Source organism: Chiloscyllium punctatum, chromosome 46, assembly GCF_047496795.1.
Source record: "Chiloscyllium punctatum isolate Juve2018m chromosome 46, sChiPun1.3, whole genome shotgun sequence".
NCBI classification, from domain to species: Eukaryota; Metazoa; Chordata; class Chondrichthyes; order Orectolobiformes; family Hemiscylliidae; genus Chiloscyllium; species Chiloscyllium punctatum.
The window spans coordinates 59,023,758-59,041,670 of NC_092784.1; the positions used below are offsets into that span (position 1 = coordinate 59,023,758).

Below are 17,913 nucleotides of genomic sequence, written 5' to 3' on the forward strand. Positions count from 1 at the left end.
GCATGGTCAACAGAGGAATTTATTACAGAACAAGTACCATGATGAAAGAAAGTGAGTAGAAAGGAAAGTTCAACTTTTAAAGGATGAAAATGCACAAACTTATGCTTAAAATGGGAAAGGGATGGTGATGTTGGGGAAATTCTAGCTCACCATTTATAATCGTGCTTAACTTAATCACATTTGGTATTTAATTATATATTAGGGTATACAACCAAAAGCTTAATCAAAGAGGCAGGCTTTAATGGGCATATTTCAGTATTTTATTTCCACAACCACTGCTATACAACCAAAAGGTGCCTATTGCTCCAGCCCCCCGTCCGCATTTTGGAAAATCACAACAAAGTGCTCTTTCTCTTGGCTTACAAGCAGCAATTGAAAAGTGAGGACCCAGTGCAGAACTTAGTACAGTGTTGGTCTGAAACAATGGAAAGGCTTACATAAGACTGATCAAGAGGGGACTGTTCGATATTCAAGAACTTAGCAGTCAACCTAAATGAGTATGCCTCCACTGGTGAAGAAGTTAATCAGAATACTCCCCAAACCAACCATGAAAGAACCTGGAGATCTACTCCCTACTAACGTTCAGGTCTGAGGCTTACAAGTCGAGTAACTCTGATCTCTGCAGGAAAATCAGGTACGACCTTCATAAGGCCATCAGAGACACCAAAAGACAAAGTAAACTGAGACTCTAGACCAACCACAGAGACTTAGGCTTAGACTATATGACAGGTTACCAAGTGTTATGAAGACAAAAGCATGTATGTTCACTTTAAAAGTGAAAGTGTTTTCTGAATTTTGAAGTAAACTTAAAGTGCAGGCTCAGCTGTCCAAATGGAAAGGCTGGGAGAGGAGTTGCTCCAAAATAGATACATGTAGCAAGCTGTTAATTGGATACCTGAGTTTTGATTGCTGTTTTGACAATTTGAATTTAACTAATTAGTTTAAGTTATGCCCAGGGTACTAAAACCCATGAAATTTGCAGACCGGACAGCTAATTTGCCCATCTAACATCTTGCTCTCAAAGATATTTGAAATCACTCTCTATCAAAAAGGTACCTTTTCACGTAAAACATACTCGCACTAAAAAATTAAAGATGGTGACCCAAGGAGATCAGCAGCTGGAAGACTGAAGACAGCAATGACAGAGACTGTACGGTCTTGAGATTAAGTTAACATAATGTTTAATAAGTGTGTTATTGGAACTCCATTTTTTTAAAAATAGAATTGGGGTCAGATAGTAAGTAGTTAAGATAAGAGGGCTTGTATTTGGGAATAGTTTTTGTTTAATGTTCACTATTAGAGTTAGGAAAATAAATTGTTATTTTTCTTTAAATAGTGGAATTTAGGAGTTTCTTTTTTAAAGAGATTACAAGGCGAGGCAAGCTTCTCTGGGTATTTGGTTTAATTAACAGAGGGGTTCAGCCACCACGTTGTAACAAAAGCAAAGTCAAACAGAATCATGGGCAATACATCCCTCCCTGATGAGCTCAATATATTCTACACTTGCTTTGAACACAAGGTCAGTGAAATGCTGTCACCTGTCTGAACAGCCTCGGATGCACCTGTACACACTCACAGCTGATGTGAGAGTGAACCTATGGAAAGCAGCTGGCCCAAATGGAGTCCCGGCCATGCACTCAGACCCGGTGCATACTAGTCGGTGGGAGTATTCGCTAACATCTTTAACTTCTCCTTCCTACATCCTCACCTGCTTCAAGAAGACCACCATCATTCCTGTGCCAAAGAAAAATCATGTCAAAGAGTACTGCCCAGCCGCTCTGACCTCTATAATTATGAAGTGCTTTGAGAGGTCAGTCATGGCTCACATCACTCCAGCCTCCCAGATGGCGAAGATCCTTTGCAACTGGCCTACTGGCGCAACATTCCATGACAGGTGACATCTCCTTGGTCCTACACACATCCCCGGAACATCTGGATAACAAGGAAGCTAGGTCAGCTCCTACTTATTGACTACAGCTCACCCTCAAGACCATAATTTCAAACAAACTCATCACCAAACGCCAAGACCTAGGTCATGGCTCCCCTTTCTGGAAGCAGATCCTCAAATTCTTAACCCACAGACTGCAATCAGTTAGAATAAGTGGCAACACCTCCTCCATCATAATTCTCAATGTTCAACACTAGTACCCTGCAATGCTGCACACTCAATCTCCTACTATATTTCTTACATACACTCAACTATATGGCCAAATTCCGCTCCAACTCCGGCTGCAGGTTTGTTGACGACACTACTATTGTGGGTCGGATCTCAAACAATGATGCAACAGAATACAGGAAAAAGATAGATTACTTAGCAGCATGGTGTAAAGACAACAATCTTTCCATCAATGTCGCAAAACAAAGGAGCTGGTCATTGACTTTAGGAAGCGGACTGGAGGGTACGCACCTGTCCGCATCCATGGTGCTGAGATGGAGATAGTTGAGAGCGTCAAGTTGCTGGGAATGATGACCAACAATCTGTCCTACTCTACCCATGTCAACGCAACAGTAAAGAAAGTACAACAACGTCTCAACTTCCTCAGAAGGCTAAGGAAATTCAGCATGTCCACAAAGACGCTTACCAATCTTTTTGAAAATGCATCACAGGAAGTATCCTTTCTGGATATAGTACAGCCTGGTATGGCAGCTGCTCTTTCCAAGATTGCAAGAGACTACAGAGAGTTGTAAACACAGCCTAGCTCAGTCCAGCATGCAAACCAGCCTTCCCTCCATTGACTTTATTCCATTTCCCACTGTTTCGGGAAAGAAACCAACATAATCAAAGATACCACCTCCACACGCACTCCTTTAAAGATATTAAACTTTGAGTACACATACAGACAGAATCAAGAGCAGCTTCTTCCTCACTGTCATCGGACTTTTGAATGAATCTCTCACATGCTAATTTTGATCTCTCTCTCTCTCGACATCTTCCCTGTGACTGTATCACTGTATTCTGCACTCTGTTCCACCACGGTCTACCTGTAGAACACGCAAAACACTTTTCACTGTGTCTCGGTGCATGTAACAACAATAAGTCAGATCAAATATGAAAGGAAGGAGTAGCAGAGTGGTTTAATGAGGAAATTTCAGAACTTGGGGCCCTGAGAGTTAAAGCTGCCAATAGCAGAGTGATGAAAATCAAAAATTGCAAAAGGACAGAAATTTGAGGAATGCAGAGGTTTCGAGATTTTTCAGTAGGACTCTAGGAGGTTACAGAAGCATCAAGAGGGCAAGACTACAGAGGGAATTTAAAACAATGACAACTGTTTGAGCAGGGATTATCCTTCTGGCTGTACTGTTCTCCCAATTGTTTAATTATCCTTTGGTTTGCAAGCACAGACCTAGTTATTTTAACAAAGCACAGACCTGTCCTGACATGCTATGATACACTTCTGAGCAGAGGGGACAGAAGAAGGGACACTACCACTGCACCATAAGACCCTTGCAAGCACAGTCCTACTGTGGTCCATCTGTCAATGCTGTCTACATTACAATAGCGCAGTTTTGCAGTTTTGAAACCTGAAAGTAATTGATTTCCAGCACACAATGCAGAAGTCACAGTGTCAAACTGCAATAGATCAGCAGCATCAAGTCATGTCAAAATCATGGTTTAATATTTAGATGTACTAGGGTATTAACTAAACACCAAGTGTCTTACTCACCTAGCTCAGTGTCTCTGATACCCATGTAACTTTCCAGCAGGTCATCCACCTTCTCAATGGCCTTCTCTTCAAATGCTGATGGCTAGGATCAAAACAAAGCATGTTTTTTGGATTAAGTCATTAAACAAGAATAAAAAGTCAATATTGAAAACTGGCTCAAGAAAGACAACAAATTTGTGGAACAAATTTAAACGTCATCAGTTTTTTTTCCTCCAACCATTATTCAGCAGATGGAACGAAATAAATGTCAAAAGGAAGCAAAAACTATACTACACATCTGAAGCACAATCATAAAACCACCCACCCAACAGATAATATGAGACAAGGCTGGGTGAGGAAGGCTATTCAGGCCACCTGACTTTATTCTGTATTGCACTGTAGAACAGGATGAGACATTAAGCTGTGGTTCCTTCTGCCCTGTGTAAGTAAACGTTGTCATAGTCAAAAGCGAGGTAGTTCTCCGGATGTCCTGGCCAATAGTCACTCAGCAACCAGCAATACTAATTCTCCTGTCGTAACACATTCTTACGGGTAGGAGCTCACCATACAGAAACTGGCTGTTACGTTTCCAACAGTACAACAGTGATCACACTTTAATAACTAGCTGTAAAGCACTTTGAGAATAGGCTGTGAAAGGATACATCCAAATGCAAGGTTATTTCTCCCTCTCTCTCTCTGTTCCCCTTGCTCATTATGCCTCCTACAAAAGTATTCATCCTGATCCAAAATTAAAAAATAGGAAATATAGAATCAGGCCACTTACATCAACTACTTGCAAGATAAATAAACTACTTTAAAAAAAAATCACAATCAGACACTTGGAAGATCTTCATGTTCTTTTTGAAGGAAGGTCACACTGAAGCCATTATTAGTTGCATATTTCTGTCATTTGCATTTCTTTTATTAGAACAGGTAAACAGACAGATGAAAGCTCAATAACTGGATAATATCAGAGTGGTTTAACAAATGACCCTCCAGAGGCTAACGGGGGAATATCCTTTCAGCAGAACAAGCTCAACACAAGTCAAAAGAACACGCACTACATTGATAAGCTAAACAGGTTAAATGAAAACGCATTACTTTTTAATTTAGTGAAAAGCATCAAGTTAAGCAACACAAGGGAGAACAGAGTGTCACAGTAAAGTAGGATGAGATAAACTGCAGTGGGAGGAGATTGCTATGAAGCATAAATACCAGCATAACTCCGTCATGCCAAAGTGCTGTATAGTGTATGCAATTCTATTTAATGTAGAGTTGTTATGGATGAGACCAAACCACCTCAAAATGTATTAAGAAGATAGCCCAGAGCTTAACTTTCTCTTATTTTAAAAGGTAAGAGTAAGATGTTGCATTCCAGATGCAGTTCAATTGGTCAAACTACTTAATTAACTGTTAGAATATAGCAATATTTCATGAACACCCCTGGCAAGGGCAGATTCAGTAAAACAGATTGTCTCATGTGCAATTCTAGAGGCAGTAAGAGAGTCCCAGCTTTTCGCTGTAACAGAGAGGATAATAAGTGCTTCCACATCCAGCTACAAGACCCCAGCAACTGCTGAAAGCTAAAAGTAAAAATCCTGGTTCTGTGGAAGCTTAACCTCACCCATTCAGGCTGCTTCTATTATTCCAACTTCTTAAAAAAAAAGCAAGGTGTCATAAGCTGTTACTTATTGGCTTTGAGCAAACTCCTCCGGACCTCTATCCCAACCTTTCTTCATGAAAAAAAGGATAAAATACACCTCTTAAAGCTGTAGTATTGTCACATAGTTAAGCACATTCATTAAGCCAATTCCTAATACTGTAGCAAGTATAACATCACGTAACCTGCCAATCAGAATGAATAGGTGTACTTTCCTTCAGGGTGGTCAGCCATGTTTAGATAAAGGGACCTATTTACTCAGCACAGGTTAAACTGCATTGCACTAGTTAATTACCTTGCTGCGCCCTTTTACAGTAGTTAACAAGCCAAGACTTTACGATATTTGGACAGATACATGATTAGGAAATGTTTAGAGGGGTGTGAGCCAAATGCAGGCAAATGGAACTAGTTCAGTTTAGAATCCCTGGCTGGCATGGATGAATCAGACTAAAGGGTATGTTTCCATCCTGTATGACTCTGTAACTGTCCATTTCTGTCCAAACTCTATCGATTCACCTCATGTCTCCATGACTTTAATTCTTTGCCCAACAGAAATTTATCAAATAGAGATTATGCCCTTTCTGTTCTAAGTTCTTCTCTTATACAAGAGGTTAGCTCACTGGAACTCAGAAACTTGGTAACACCCATTAACTTTAAAATTCTTGATACTGTTGAGTCTAGCACAAGAATTGATTCAACAAGGAAGGGCATCATCCAGGCCAGGTCAGCCAAATCCAAAATTTGGCTTCCTGTCACTCCTTAGAAGCACTTTGATCTTGGTTTTCTGACTGTTTCTTTTGTGCAATTATGAACATATACAGCCAAGCTTTAGCTGGACAATCTCATGGAACAAATTGGCATCATGGCTGCTTTTAAACTAAACTCTCCACACAAACAAATAATTGGCTCAGATATTCTCATCCCCAGTAGAGCAATCATAACCTGGGCTTCCGTACAATATTATTTTCCACATGTAAATATTTACTTGAGGCTTTGACTGCCACAAGGAGAACTCGTGTGCATTCATATTCTGCAGCCTTTAGTGTTCTTATTGTCAACTTCCTCAACCCATGAAACATCAAGTGCTCAGTTACTCTGCTGCCAGCCCAATGTGTCTCAGGTTGTACAGGAGGATCAACGCAATCAACAGCTTTAACTCAAAGCTGACTGCATGGGAGTTGTTGAAAATCCATTTGCTTCCATGTTCAATGTCATAAAGGTCAATTGTCGCTGTAACATGCCAGTTTTATCAACTCACTGATGCTTTGCCTTGGGAACCAGGCTTAAATCTATTTACATGAACTAGGACCAAGACTATAAAAATCCAATGTGGAATGGAATCATACAGCATGCTGGATTGCCCAGAGTGAGCAGGGATGTATAGATTAGGTGGCTTTGCCATGGTGAATACGGGGTTACAGGGAATGGTGGGGGAGGAGGGGGGGTCGCTTCTGGGTGGGATGCTCTTAAGAGGGTTGGTATGGACTCAATGGGCCGAATGACCTGTTGCCACACAAAGGATTCCATAGAAAGATAACATCTATAGAAAGCACAGCCTCAGATTTTGACAAGGATGGGCAAAGGCCACTAGCAAAATCCACAATTAAGCAACAATTGGTCAATTCAACCTGAGTGACACGTGGTGGAAAAGTGAGAAATAGTATGCATGTTTTATGATGAATAAAACCCAGCATAAAAACTTGCCTTTAACGAGTAACATTTTCCTACAGGGCTTTTCTAGATAGAGAATACAAGCCATCAGCTTACCTCTTCCTCTACAGTGGCAGTCCCTTTCGCCCGCAGTCGTAGTGTTCCTTTTCCAGTGCCCACCTGCCCACCTGATGCAGATTTGCCTCCTCTGGAACGCTGCCCTATCATGTCTGCAGGAGAAACATAAAAGGTGAGCATTGGGCATCAAACTGAATCTCATTTGTCATCTAAGGATTCCACAGGAGAGACTCAAATTTTAGAGCCAAGAGATGTTCTGATCGAAACACTTTCAAAGTTCAGAGCTCAGTTCTCAAGAATCATCAGAGAAAGGAAAATTGGAGCAAATTGCTATTTAATACATTCCCCACAGAACTGTCATTTATTGCCCATCACTAGCAGAACTTGAAAAAAATGTTGTGACAAGAAGCCCTCCTGAAGTGCTGCAACCCAGCTAGTGCAAGGACACCCTGTGAGGTTCGGAAGGGAGTTTCAGGGCTTTGCTTCAGTGACAGTCAAGAAACACCAATACTGTTGCAAGTCAGAACGGTGTGTGACTTGAAGATGAACGTGCAGGCGATGGTGTCCCTACATATCTATAGACACTGCCGTTTCTAGAAGAAAGGAATTTGGGATTAGAAGGCATCGCCAAAGGGGGTTTTGTGAGTTGCCGCAGTGTTTTTGCAGATTATGCACACCACAGACCACAGCTAGACAGAGCAAAAGCTGGTACCATGGATATTTGTCAATCAGCAGGCCTGTGTGTCCTAGGCCTCTGTTTACAACATGTTGGCTATTTGAAAACTGGGGATTGCAGTGATATGCGAATGAGAAAGGTAAATTTGAGGAGTTGGAGCAGTGTAGTGGTGAATAACAATGAGATACAACAGTTGGTTTGTTAATGGGGAAGGATTTCAAATTTGACTTACATACATAAAACTCTCATTCATGTGGCATCCCTTACTACAGTAAAACGTAAAAAGGCATTTCACGGTACAGTTATCAAGCAGGATCTAGCAGAGCCACATAAGGAGACATATTAGGAGAGGTGAGATGCAAGGCATAACTTGGCTACATTATAATATCATTTTAAACTTTAGATTTGAGCCAATAGCATGTAGGTTTTGATCAGTGTGTCTAAAGGGTTTTAATGACTGACTTAAGTATTTTTGCAGCCATGGCGGTTTCTTTAAAAAAAGCTCAATCTATGAAAGGTGCTTCTTGGAAGGTAGTAGAAATGCACTTACAACGGGAGAGTTTTCACTGCTAAGCAGTTGGGCATCAGGCTTTCAGTTTGGAAAATCCAAGATTTATCTTTTCCTTTTGTTTAGGGGAAACACCCACTGCCCGAAAAAAGATTTCAGTTTCAGTTAAACAGCTTTGCGGACGTCTCGGCTGAAGGTGGATTGCAAAGCTGTGGTTCCTGAAAAGGCGAAATAGTTTAGAACTTCAGTGTGTGGGGCTTAGTTTAAAGGTTCCAAACCAGCAAGTGGTTAAGTGACACTGAGAAAGTCTAAGCTCAGTTATATGAAGGCTCAAAGAAGAGACTACAAAATTCTGAGGGGCTGGGAACTGAAGGACCTGATACATCAAAACATGGCATGGACAAGTTGGACTGAAGGATCGGTTTCTGTGCTGTATGACTCAGACTCTATAATTTCAACATTTTTCATACCAGTACTATAAAAGAAGAGCTGTGTAGTTTACCATGTTTCAACTTCTGTATTGTACATGTAGACAGTTTGTTTTAGTCTATTTTATCTTCCTTTCTCTCTCAGAATAAAAGTAAAATATTAGTAAATTATTAGTAGTAAAACAACATCTCTGGTTTGTGTTTCAGTTAAAGACTATGTTTAATAAAACATATATGATCTATCAAACCAAAGTTCAATCTAGAATCTGACTTGTCCAGTAATAACCAGAGCTGGGATCATAACACAGGTGAGACGTGGATCTTATAGAATGTCTTAGAAAGGAGGAAAGGGAGGTGGAGAGACTTAAGACAGGAAATTCATGAAATTAGGACCCAAACAGCTGAAGGCTTGGTCAATGTGGCAGATTGAAAAGTATGGGGGCACATCTCAAGCTTCAGAATTTCCCCAATAAATCTTTTCTCAAGGATATTACTCAAGATCTACATGTTTGATCACGTCTTTGTGTCTCAATGGTTCAGTAATGAATTTTGCCATGATAAATTGCTTCCATAAAGCAAATGGGGTGTTCAGCACATTAAAGATGCAAATAAAATTGCAGACTGATATTGCTAGAACAGGAGAAATTTTAAAAGACTAATTGTTTAAAGCTTCTTTGACTTACAGCCACTTTTATTCTAATTTTTTTTTCTGCCCTAGACTTGTGCTACACTCCCACCTGCTGGTCAGTGTTCAGTAATACTGAAACAAAAACAGAAGTTATTGGAAAAGCTCAGCAGGTCTGGCACCATCTGTGAACAAAAATCAAAGTTAATGTTTTGGGTCCAGTAACCCTTCCTCAGAACTTCCTTCAGTAATACTGCACAGAGTAGTCTTCAGAAATAAAAGTGTATTAATGACATTGCATTTTCTAAGTTCAAGTACCTGGGAATTTGCAGAGTTTCCCTATCACATTAAAATTCCTGAGATAACTACCAAAATTTGTGGTTCTAAAAGCAGTAACACCAGCTTATAGACTGCATCGCCATCATCCACATGCAATACTACAATAGGGCTTAACGCCTCATTTGAAAGATGAATCTCTGACACAAGATCCACCTTGCCCACTGAGATGGATGCAAAAGTTCTCATGCCATTATTTAACAGAACAGCAGAGGATTGTTCCCTGAAGTCATAGGCAATTATTTATCCCTCTGCTAGTTTCTTTGAAAGAAATTATCTAGTCATTATATGATTGATGTCATAGCATCTTGTTGTGCCCCATATTAGCTGCTGCATTTCCTATACTATAACAGCAACTACATCTTCTCAAAACTCGCTAGTAACTACAATCCAAAAACACTTCATTAGCTGTCAAGTGTTTTGGTTTATCCTAAGGGTCTGAATCGTAGTATAGAAATGCAAGACTTGTCCTTCTCTATGTAATGAATGCACTGGAGGAAAGCTCTAATCACTTTTGCAACATGCCCGGAACGAGAGGCTCCACGCAAAATTCATCCCAGTTTAGGAAAACGAGACACATTTATCATCAGTTACAAGTACCATGAGATTTCAAGGAGTGTGAAAGGACAGACAGCAAGCTTTTTTTATAATGAGTTGGAGCGTTGTATCATAAACTGCACAAAAAGCTACTTTTCCATGCTGAAGCCAGATTCTTTGCCCGGAGAATGGCGAAAGTGTGGAAATCACAAATCGAGGTGGTGAATAGTACATAAGCATTTAAGAGGAGTCAGCTAGAACACAGGATGAAAGGAACACACGATAATGGTATGGTTCATGAAGAACAAACACCTTCAAAGACTATTTGGTCCAAATGCTGGCTGCTAAAGTAAAATCTAGCCAGCTGGGATAAGTGTCAGGATTATACCATTCAAAGCTGTGGAGTTAATTACTTTGAAAAGATGAAGATGGGGACATTATTAAGGGTTTAAGAAAATATGTTTATAAAGACAAAGAGTGTAAGAAGATGGGGACTTGTACAGAAAAGGGCAGAAGCCACCTGTTTTCATGGGGCTGACATCAAGTCTATGGGCTCAGGAGAAAACAAACCTTGGGATTTGTTAGCTCAGAAAGGTCAGGGTTTAACAGGAAGAGTTAATAGGGAGAGAAGAGAGTAAGAAACTCTGCAGGAATCCAGTAACATTCTACATACACAAGAGAGCCACTGACTCACCAAAAGCCTTAAGAGGCTCCACAAGACGCAGTGTAAACAGCTGTCCCTTCACCAAACCTTTCAGCAGCTTGGCAACCTCGAAGTGGCGAAAACCGATGACACTCTGGCCATTGATCGACTCAATTAGATCCCCAACCTTGATTGCCTCTATTCGGTCAATGAGGCTTCCTTCTTTGATTCTCTGGCAATTAAATCACAGTTTTTAAAGGTGGGGCTGTTTCATATCTCCATTTTGTATTGTTGTCAGACTCATTACTAGGGAAATGGTGGGGGGAAAGAGAACATAAAGCAAAAGGATTTTTGAATAGCCTGTCTGGGGTACCAATGGCACTGACTATGGCCACATACAGAGGTAGTTGGTAAGTTGGGGAGAGGCCTCTACCAATGCACAACACTGGGGTAAGCACTGGCAGGGACAGGGCCTCTGCCACTGTGCTGCACTGGGGGACAGGGCCTCTGCCACTGCACAAGATGGGAGTACAGCACTGGCTGGGATAGGCCTCTGTCACTGCAGAAGACAGGAGTACAAAAGAGCAGCTTATTAAAGAAAAAGCTCAAACTCAATTCTTATTAAGTGTGTCAGATAGGCATGTTGTTGTAGAAGTATGTAAAACTAGCCAATTTAAAATAGTATGCCAATGTTAAGTGATTTGAGTTAAGGGGAGGAGGGAATGATATGTTCTGTGGCTTTTTGCTTTTTCCCAAACTTTTTCACAGTCAGAAATTAATTCTTATTCTACTACAGGAAAACTAGCTAGTTATTTGGTGACTATGTGATCAGTGATTAACGCTTATTCTATTACTAAGGTGCAAATTAGCATCACAAATTGTGTCACTGCCTAGACCAGCATTTATTTTAATCACCAATACTGCTGCTAAGTCACATACAGACCAGACCAGATAAGGATGATAAATTCATTTCCTTAAAAAGGACATTAGTGAGCCAGATGGATTCCGACAACAATCAACAGTGGTTACATGGTCACAATTAGGCCAACCTTTTTAATTCCAGATTTTTAGTGAAATCCAATTTCACCATCCGTCATGGTAGTATTTTGAACCATGTTATACAGTCATAGAAATGTACAACACAAAAACAGACTCTTTGGTCCAACTCATCTATATCCTAAATTAATCTAGTCCCATTTGCCAGCATTTGGCCCATATCCCTCTAAACTCTTCCTATTCATATATCCATCCAGATGCCTTTTAAATGCTGTACTTGTACCAATTTCACCACTTCCTCTGGCAGCTCATTCCATACAATGCACCACCCTCTGCGTGAAAATGTTGCCCCTTAGGTCCCTTTTATGTGTTTTCCCTCTCAACTTAAACCTATGCCCTCTAGTTTTGGAGTCTCCCATCCTGGAAAGAGACCTTGGCTGTTCACCCTATCAATGGCCCTCATGACTTTATAAATCTCTAAGATCACCTCTCAGCTGATGATGCCGCAGGGAAAAAGCCCCAGCCTATTCAGCCTCTCCCTGTAGCTCAAATCTTTCTTCCCCGGCCACATCCTTGTAAATCTTTTCTGCACCCTCTCAAGTTTAACAACACCTTTCCTGCAGTAAGTGGACCTGAATATTAGAAACAAGAATAGAAATTGCTGGAAAATGCATATAAACCAACCTCTTCCCAACTACATCAGTTCTGAAGAAGTGTCACTCTGATTTCTCTTCACAGATGCTGCCAAGACCTGCTGAACTTTTCCAGCAATTTCTGTTTTTGTTTCTGATTTCAGCATCCAAAGTTCTTTCAGTTTTTATTTAGACCAGAAGATTAGTCTGTGATACTAGTCCAGTGATAATAGCATCTCCCTGCAATATATAAAACATAACTAAATATAAAATTCATCAAAATAACTAAGTAGTTCTGAGAAAAAACATTAAGGATAGCAGGATAAGTGATGTTTCACAGTTACAGAAGGTGGAAACGCCTGAATGTCAGTTTGGTCCAGGGGAAATATGCCTACGGCAAGTGTTTGAAGTTCAAGCAGCCACAACTCGATTGGAGGCTGTACTGCAATGTACTGGGAAAGGAAAATTACCTGGATTCTTTGTACTAGGAGGCAGTCACACCACTTGCAGGTGGATCATTTGATGTGGTTAGTTTTCAGGGACAGGAAATTGTGATTGCAATTAAGACAGATAAGGGGACCCAGAGACTAAGGCCTCAGCTTTTGCAATTGCCTCACAGGTTCAAAGTTCCTTCTGGATGAAGGGGAGGACAGCAGGATGATTGGCACCATGGTTCAGGAAGCCAGTCAGGTAAGGCATGTGTATATCTGTGCATGTGAAAAATGGGAAGATTGAGGAGGAATGCACTGGTAGTATTGGACAGATAGTATGGGGGACGGATGCTGTTCTCTACAGTAAAGACTGCAGATCCAGATGGCTCAGAGTCAGGGTTTGGGAAGTCTGCTCAGGGCTGAAGAGGCACTTGAGGTTGAAGATTCAGTTGTCCACGTAGATAACAATGACATAAGCAGGACAAAGGAGGTGATTCTATACAATTAATACGACAAGCTAGGCACCAACTTAACAGGCAGAATCTCAAAAAATAATCTCTTCATTATATACTGAGCCACATGCAAATTGGCATAGAGCACATCAAATTAGAAAGATGAATGTTTGGCTCAAAGATAGATGTTTGCAAGAATATTGTTGGGATAAAAGGAATAGTTACATTTCTTTCCTTTTCAGTGTTTGTAATAAACTCTTAATAACCATTTGCCCAGCTTAATATAGTTTATTATGATTTTCTTGATAAATATCAGAATAACAAACAGAAGGAAGTCATCTGACCCATTGAGCCTGTGCTTGTTCTTTGAATGAAATATCCAATTAGTCCCCCTATTCCTCCATTTCCCCCGTAGACCTAATAGTTTTCTGTTCAGGTATAAATTCAATTACCTTTTAAAAGTTACTATGAATTTGCTTCCAACATCCTTTCAGACAGCACTTTCCAGATCACAACAATTCAATACATTTAAAATTCCCATCTACTTTCTTTCTTTGTCAATCTTAAAAATTGTGACTTGTAAGAAAAAAAACAAGCTTTTCTTGGGGAGATGCATCATGCTCAATCAAGTTAATAGCCCCTTAAGACAGGGAGAATATTTGCAACTCTCTGGGGTGTGCTATGCTTTGAAAAGGTCAAAGGCAACTTTCACATTTCCTAACCTTATCCATCCCTTAAAAATCAGTACCAGTTAAGCTTGTGAAACCTGCATAACTGCTCCCTTCAGCTCTGGGTGGATCCCCAAATCAATGTTTCTGCTGGGGAATTCACTTCTGGAGTCAGGTGTGACTCAGTGGATAGCATGCTCATTCAAGTCAGAATGCCGTGGAATCAAATCCCACCTCAAAGAGGGTTGGTGTGAATGAGGTATGGAATAAATTGGGTTTATATTCTCTGGAGTTTAGAGAAAGGAGAAATTATCTCAGTGGAAAGCTCATGATAATGAAGGGGGCTTGACAGAGTACATACAGAGGTGTTTCCCACTGGGGAATTTAGATTAAGAAGGCAGAGTTTTAGGACAGAGATGAGAAATTTCTTCAGTCAGTGGTTTGGGAATCTTTGGAATTCTCTATTCCAAAGGGTTGAGAATGCTCCATGGTTTGACATATCAAAAACTGGAAGAGAGAGGTCTTAGGGATTATTGGTGGGCATAAAAGTGGAATTGAAGTCTGATCAAGCATGATCATACTGAACGGTGGAGCAGGTTCAACAGGGCACAACGTTTTCAACTGCCCCTACACTATTTAGTTCAGAATCAAGGTTTATGCTCCCAGACACTGTATAGAGGGAGTGCCATCCTATCAAAGGGAACTCCCTTTTGGGTGAGACAATAAACTCAATTATATTTCAACAGCTCAGAAAGAAATGCTCATAAGATTGCATGTCCCTAATTTCCTCGTACAACAAGAGACCCATAGTCAGGCATAAGGTAATTATCCATCTCAGTTAATACTGCATAATGTATTCTCGAAGCCAGAATATCCAAAATTCATTGTTCATAAGCTTTATATGTATAGCTCATTTAGTTGCTTAGGAATCCAATTCCCCACTATTTCACACAATAATGTTTTCAAGAGATACCTTGATAAATGCATAGCCTGCTCCATTGTCAGTGATGGTAAGACCCAGAGCATCTTCTGATTTGTAGATTTCAACTTCTTTCTTCTGCCCTTTGACATGAGCAAAGATGAAATCTTCGAGGCCAATTTGCCCACCTAGCAGTTTGTCCATGTCCACTTTATGGGTGTTCAGAGTGCAGAACATAATCTATTGGGTAACACAGGAAAACATGCAGTTAGGCTGGTCTGTGACAACCAAATGCTTATGCAAATATCATGTGCACGTGCAGGCACGTGACAGACACTTCTCCACAGTGTTGTGGGGTGCCTTTATTCAAAAAAGAAAGAAATTGACATTAGGTGTTAGAGACTAGAGAAGTACTCCTTATAACACAGGGTTACATTCAGCTGGTAGAGATGGAGTTATATTGTACTGCATAGAACTATACAGAATCGACAGCCCAGAAACAGATGTTTAACCAGCTTGTCCATGCTGTTGGTTATTTTCCATATGAACCTCCTCCCATGCCATCATTTCATCCTGGGATTCCTTTCTCCATCATGCATTTATCTAGCTACCTCTAATATGTTTGATTTTCAACCACCACTCCCTGCAGTAGCTAATTACAAATTCTAATAATCACTTATAACAGAGAACATGCTCTCAAATGCCTCACTAGATTTATTCGGGACTCTGTCTTCCCGCTGACAAATAAGACACATCCTTGTACCTACCTTATCAAATCCTTTATTAAATTTTAATAAGAGTATATGAACTGACAACAGACTTTAATAAACTGATGGTTTACTTGTCACTCAGATTCACACCTTCCCCTCAATATTGAACAAACAGCAATTCAGAATTAGCTCTCATACAGAAAGCAAGGATATAGGTCACACACCAGCCTGCAATATCAGTTTGTGGTTAACCACAAAGAAGGAACATGTAATTACGCAGCAATTTTAAAGTCATTGGGATGGCCCAAATTCTTTCACGGCCAGTGAAGTCTTATTGGAAGTTTTGTACACTGTATCCTGGGCAAGTACAACATCCAGGTTCGAGAGTATGGGCAGTGGCTCAGTGGTTAGCGCTGCTGCCTCACAGCACCAAGGTTCCAGGTTCAATTCCAGCCTTGGGTGACTATCTGTGTGGAGTTTGCACATTCTCCCTGTGTCTGTGTGGGTTCCCTCCAGGTGCTCCAGTTTCCTCCCACAGTCCAAAGATGTGCAGGTCAGGTGAATTGGCCATGCTAAATTGCCCATAGCATTAGGTGCATTAGTCAGAGGGAAATGGGACTGGGTGGCTACTCTTTGGAGGGTCAGTGTGGACTTGTTGGGCTGAAGGGCCTGATGCCACACTGTAGGGAATCTAATCTAATCTAATCTAATCAAATAGGTCAGACAGCATCAGAGGAGCAGGAATATCGACATATCGGCTTCATCCATTCCTGAAGGGCTTATGCCACGAAACGTTGCATAACGTTCCTTGGATGCTGCCTGAACTGCTGTGCTTTTCCAGTGCCACACTCAACTCTGACCTCCAGCATTTGCAGTCCTTGCTTTCTCCAAGTACAACATCCAGTTATGTGTATAAAGGTGCACCTATACTTCAAAGACAATGCAGAGCTGATAGTAAATAACAAAAAGAGAAATAAAAGGCCAGGTGTCAAGGAAGACCTGTGGCTTCCAAATCTGGGAAAATCGTGTAAGAATCACAAACGTGTTTTGCATGTTAGCTGACAGATGGATTGGCTGGGACAGAGACCTATTCACACAGCCTCGGATGTAATCTGTACCCACAGTCACTGCCACAGACGTTCGATCGGCCTTTTTGAGAGTGAACCCACAGCAAGTGACTGGCCTGGATGGAGGCTCCACCTGTGCACTCAGATCCTGGGTGGACCACCTAGTGGCTCTGACCTCAACAATTATGAATCTTTAGGAATAATTATTGATTCTTTGCAATTCGCTTACTGGTACAACAGGTAGATGACAGCTCTCTGGCCCTACACTCATCCCTAGAACACCTTGATAACAAGGATACCTACAATCAGGCTCCAATTTATTGACTACAGTTCCACCTTCAACATCTAATTCCAAACAAACTGAGACCTAGATCTTGGCTCCAACCTCTATAACTGGATCCTCAACTCCTTGATCTACAGACAGCCATTAGTAAAAATAGGCGACAACACCTTCTCCATCATAATCCTCAACACCGGTGTCCCAAAAAGCTGCATAGATTGCCCCCTACTGTACTCTTTATACACTCTCAAGCATGTGGCGAAATTCCATCCCAACTCCATTTACAAGTTTGCTGATGACACCACCGTTGTTGGTCAGATCACAAACAATGATGAGATAGAGTGGAGGAAAGAGATTGAGTGCAGCATGGTATAAATACAACAATCTCTCCATCCACGTCAGCAAGATGAAGGAGCGGCTCATTGACTTCAGGAAGCGGATTGGAGGGCATGTCCCTGTCTGTGTCAATGGTGCTGAGGTGGAGATGGTCGAAAGCATCAAGTTCCTGGAAGTGACAATCACCAACAATCTGTCCTGGCCTACCTGTGTTGATGTGACAGTCAAGAAAGCACAACAATGGTTTGACTTCCTCAGGAAACTAAAGAGATTCAGCATGTCCACAAAGACTCTTAACCAATTTTTATAGATGCACCATTCTATCTGGATGCAGCACAGTGTGGGATGGCAACTGCTTCTTCCAAAGACTACAAGAAACTACCCAGAGTGGTGAATATAGCTCAGTCTTTGACGCAAACCAGCCTCCCATCCATTGACTCCATCTATACTTCCGGCTGCTTTGGGAAAGCAACCAACATCATCACAGACCCCTCCAACTCTAGCTCTGCTCTCTTCCATCTTTTTATTTTGAGCAGATGATATAAACGTCTGACTACACGCACAAATAGATTCAAGGACAGCTTCTTCTCTCTTGTTATCAGACTTTTGAATGGACCTCTCAAACGCAATTCTGATC

At 41.0% G+C, this 17,913-nt stretch overlaps 1 protein-coding gene across 3 annotated transcripts in view; it reads right to left on the reverse strand.

Moving 5' to 3' along the window:
* The window catches only part of LOC140468161 (PDZ domain-containing protein GIPC1-like), a 39,544-nt gene that overhangs the window by 12,869 nt on the left and 8,762 nt on the right, over positions 1 to 17,913 (reverse strand). For all 3 annotated transcript variants that reach the window (XM_072564379.1, XM_072564380.1, XM_072564381.1), the window contains exons 2-5: positions 14,938 to 15,123; positions 10,837 to 11,017; positions 7,072 to 7,184; positions 3,666 to 3,747 (exon numbers count right to left, since the gene is read on the reverse strand). In XM_072564379.1, coding sequence (XP_072420480.1) covers positions 3,666 to 3,747; positions 7,072 to 7,184; positions 10,837 to 11,017; positions 14,938 to 15,123 — 562 coding nt within the window. The remainder of the gene's footprint in view (positions 1 to 3,665; positions 3,748 to 7,071; positions 7,185 to 10,836; positions 11,018 to 14,937; positions 15,124 to 17,913) is intronic.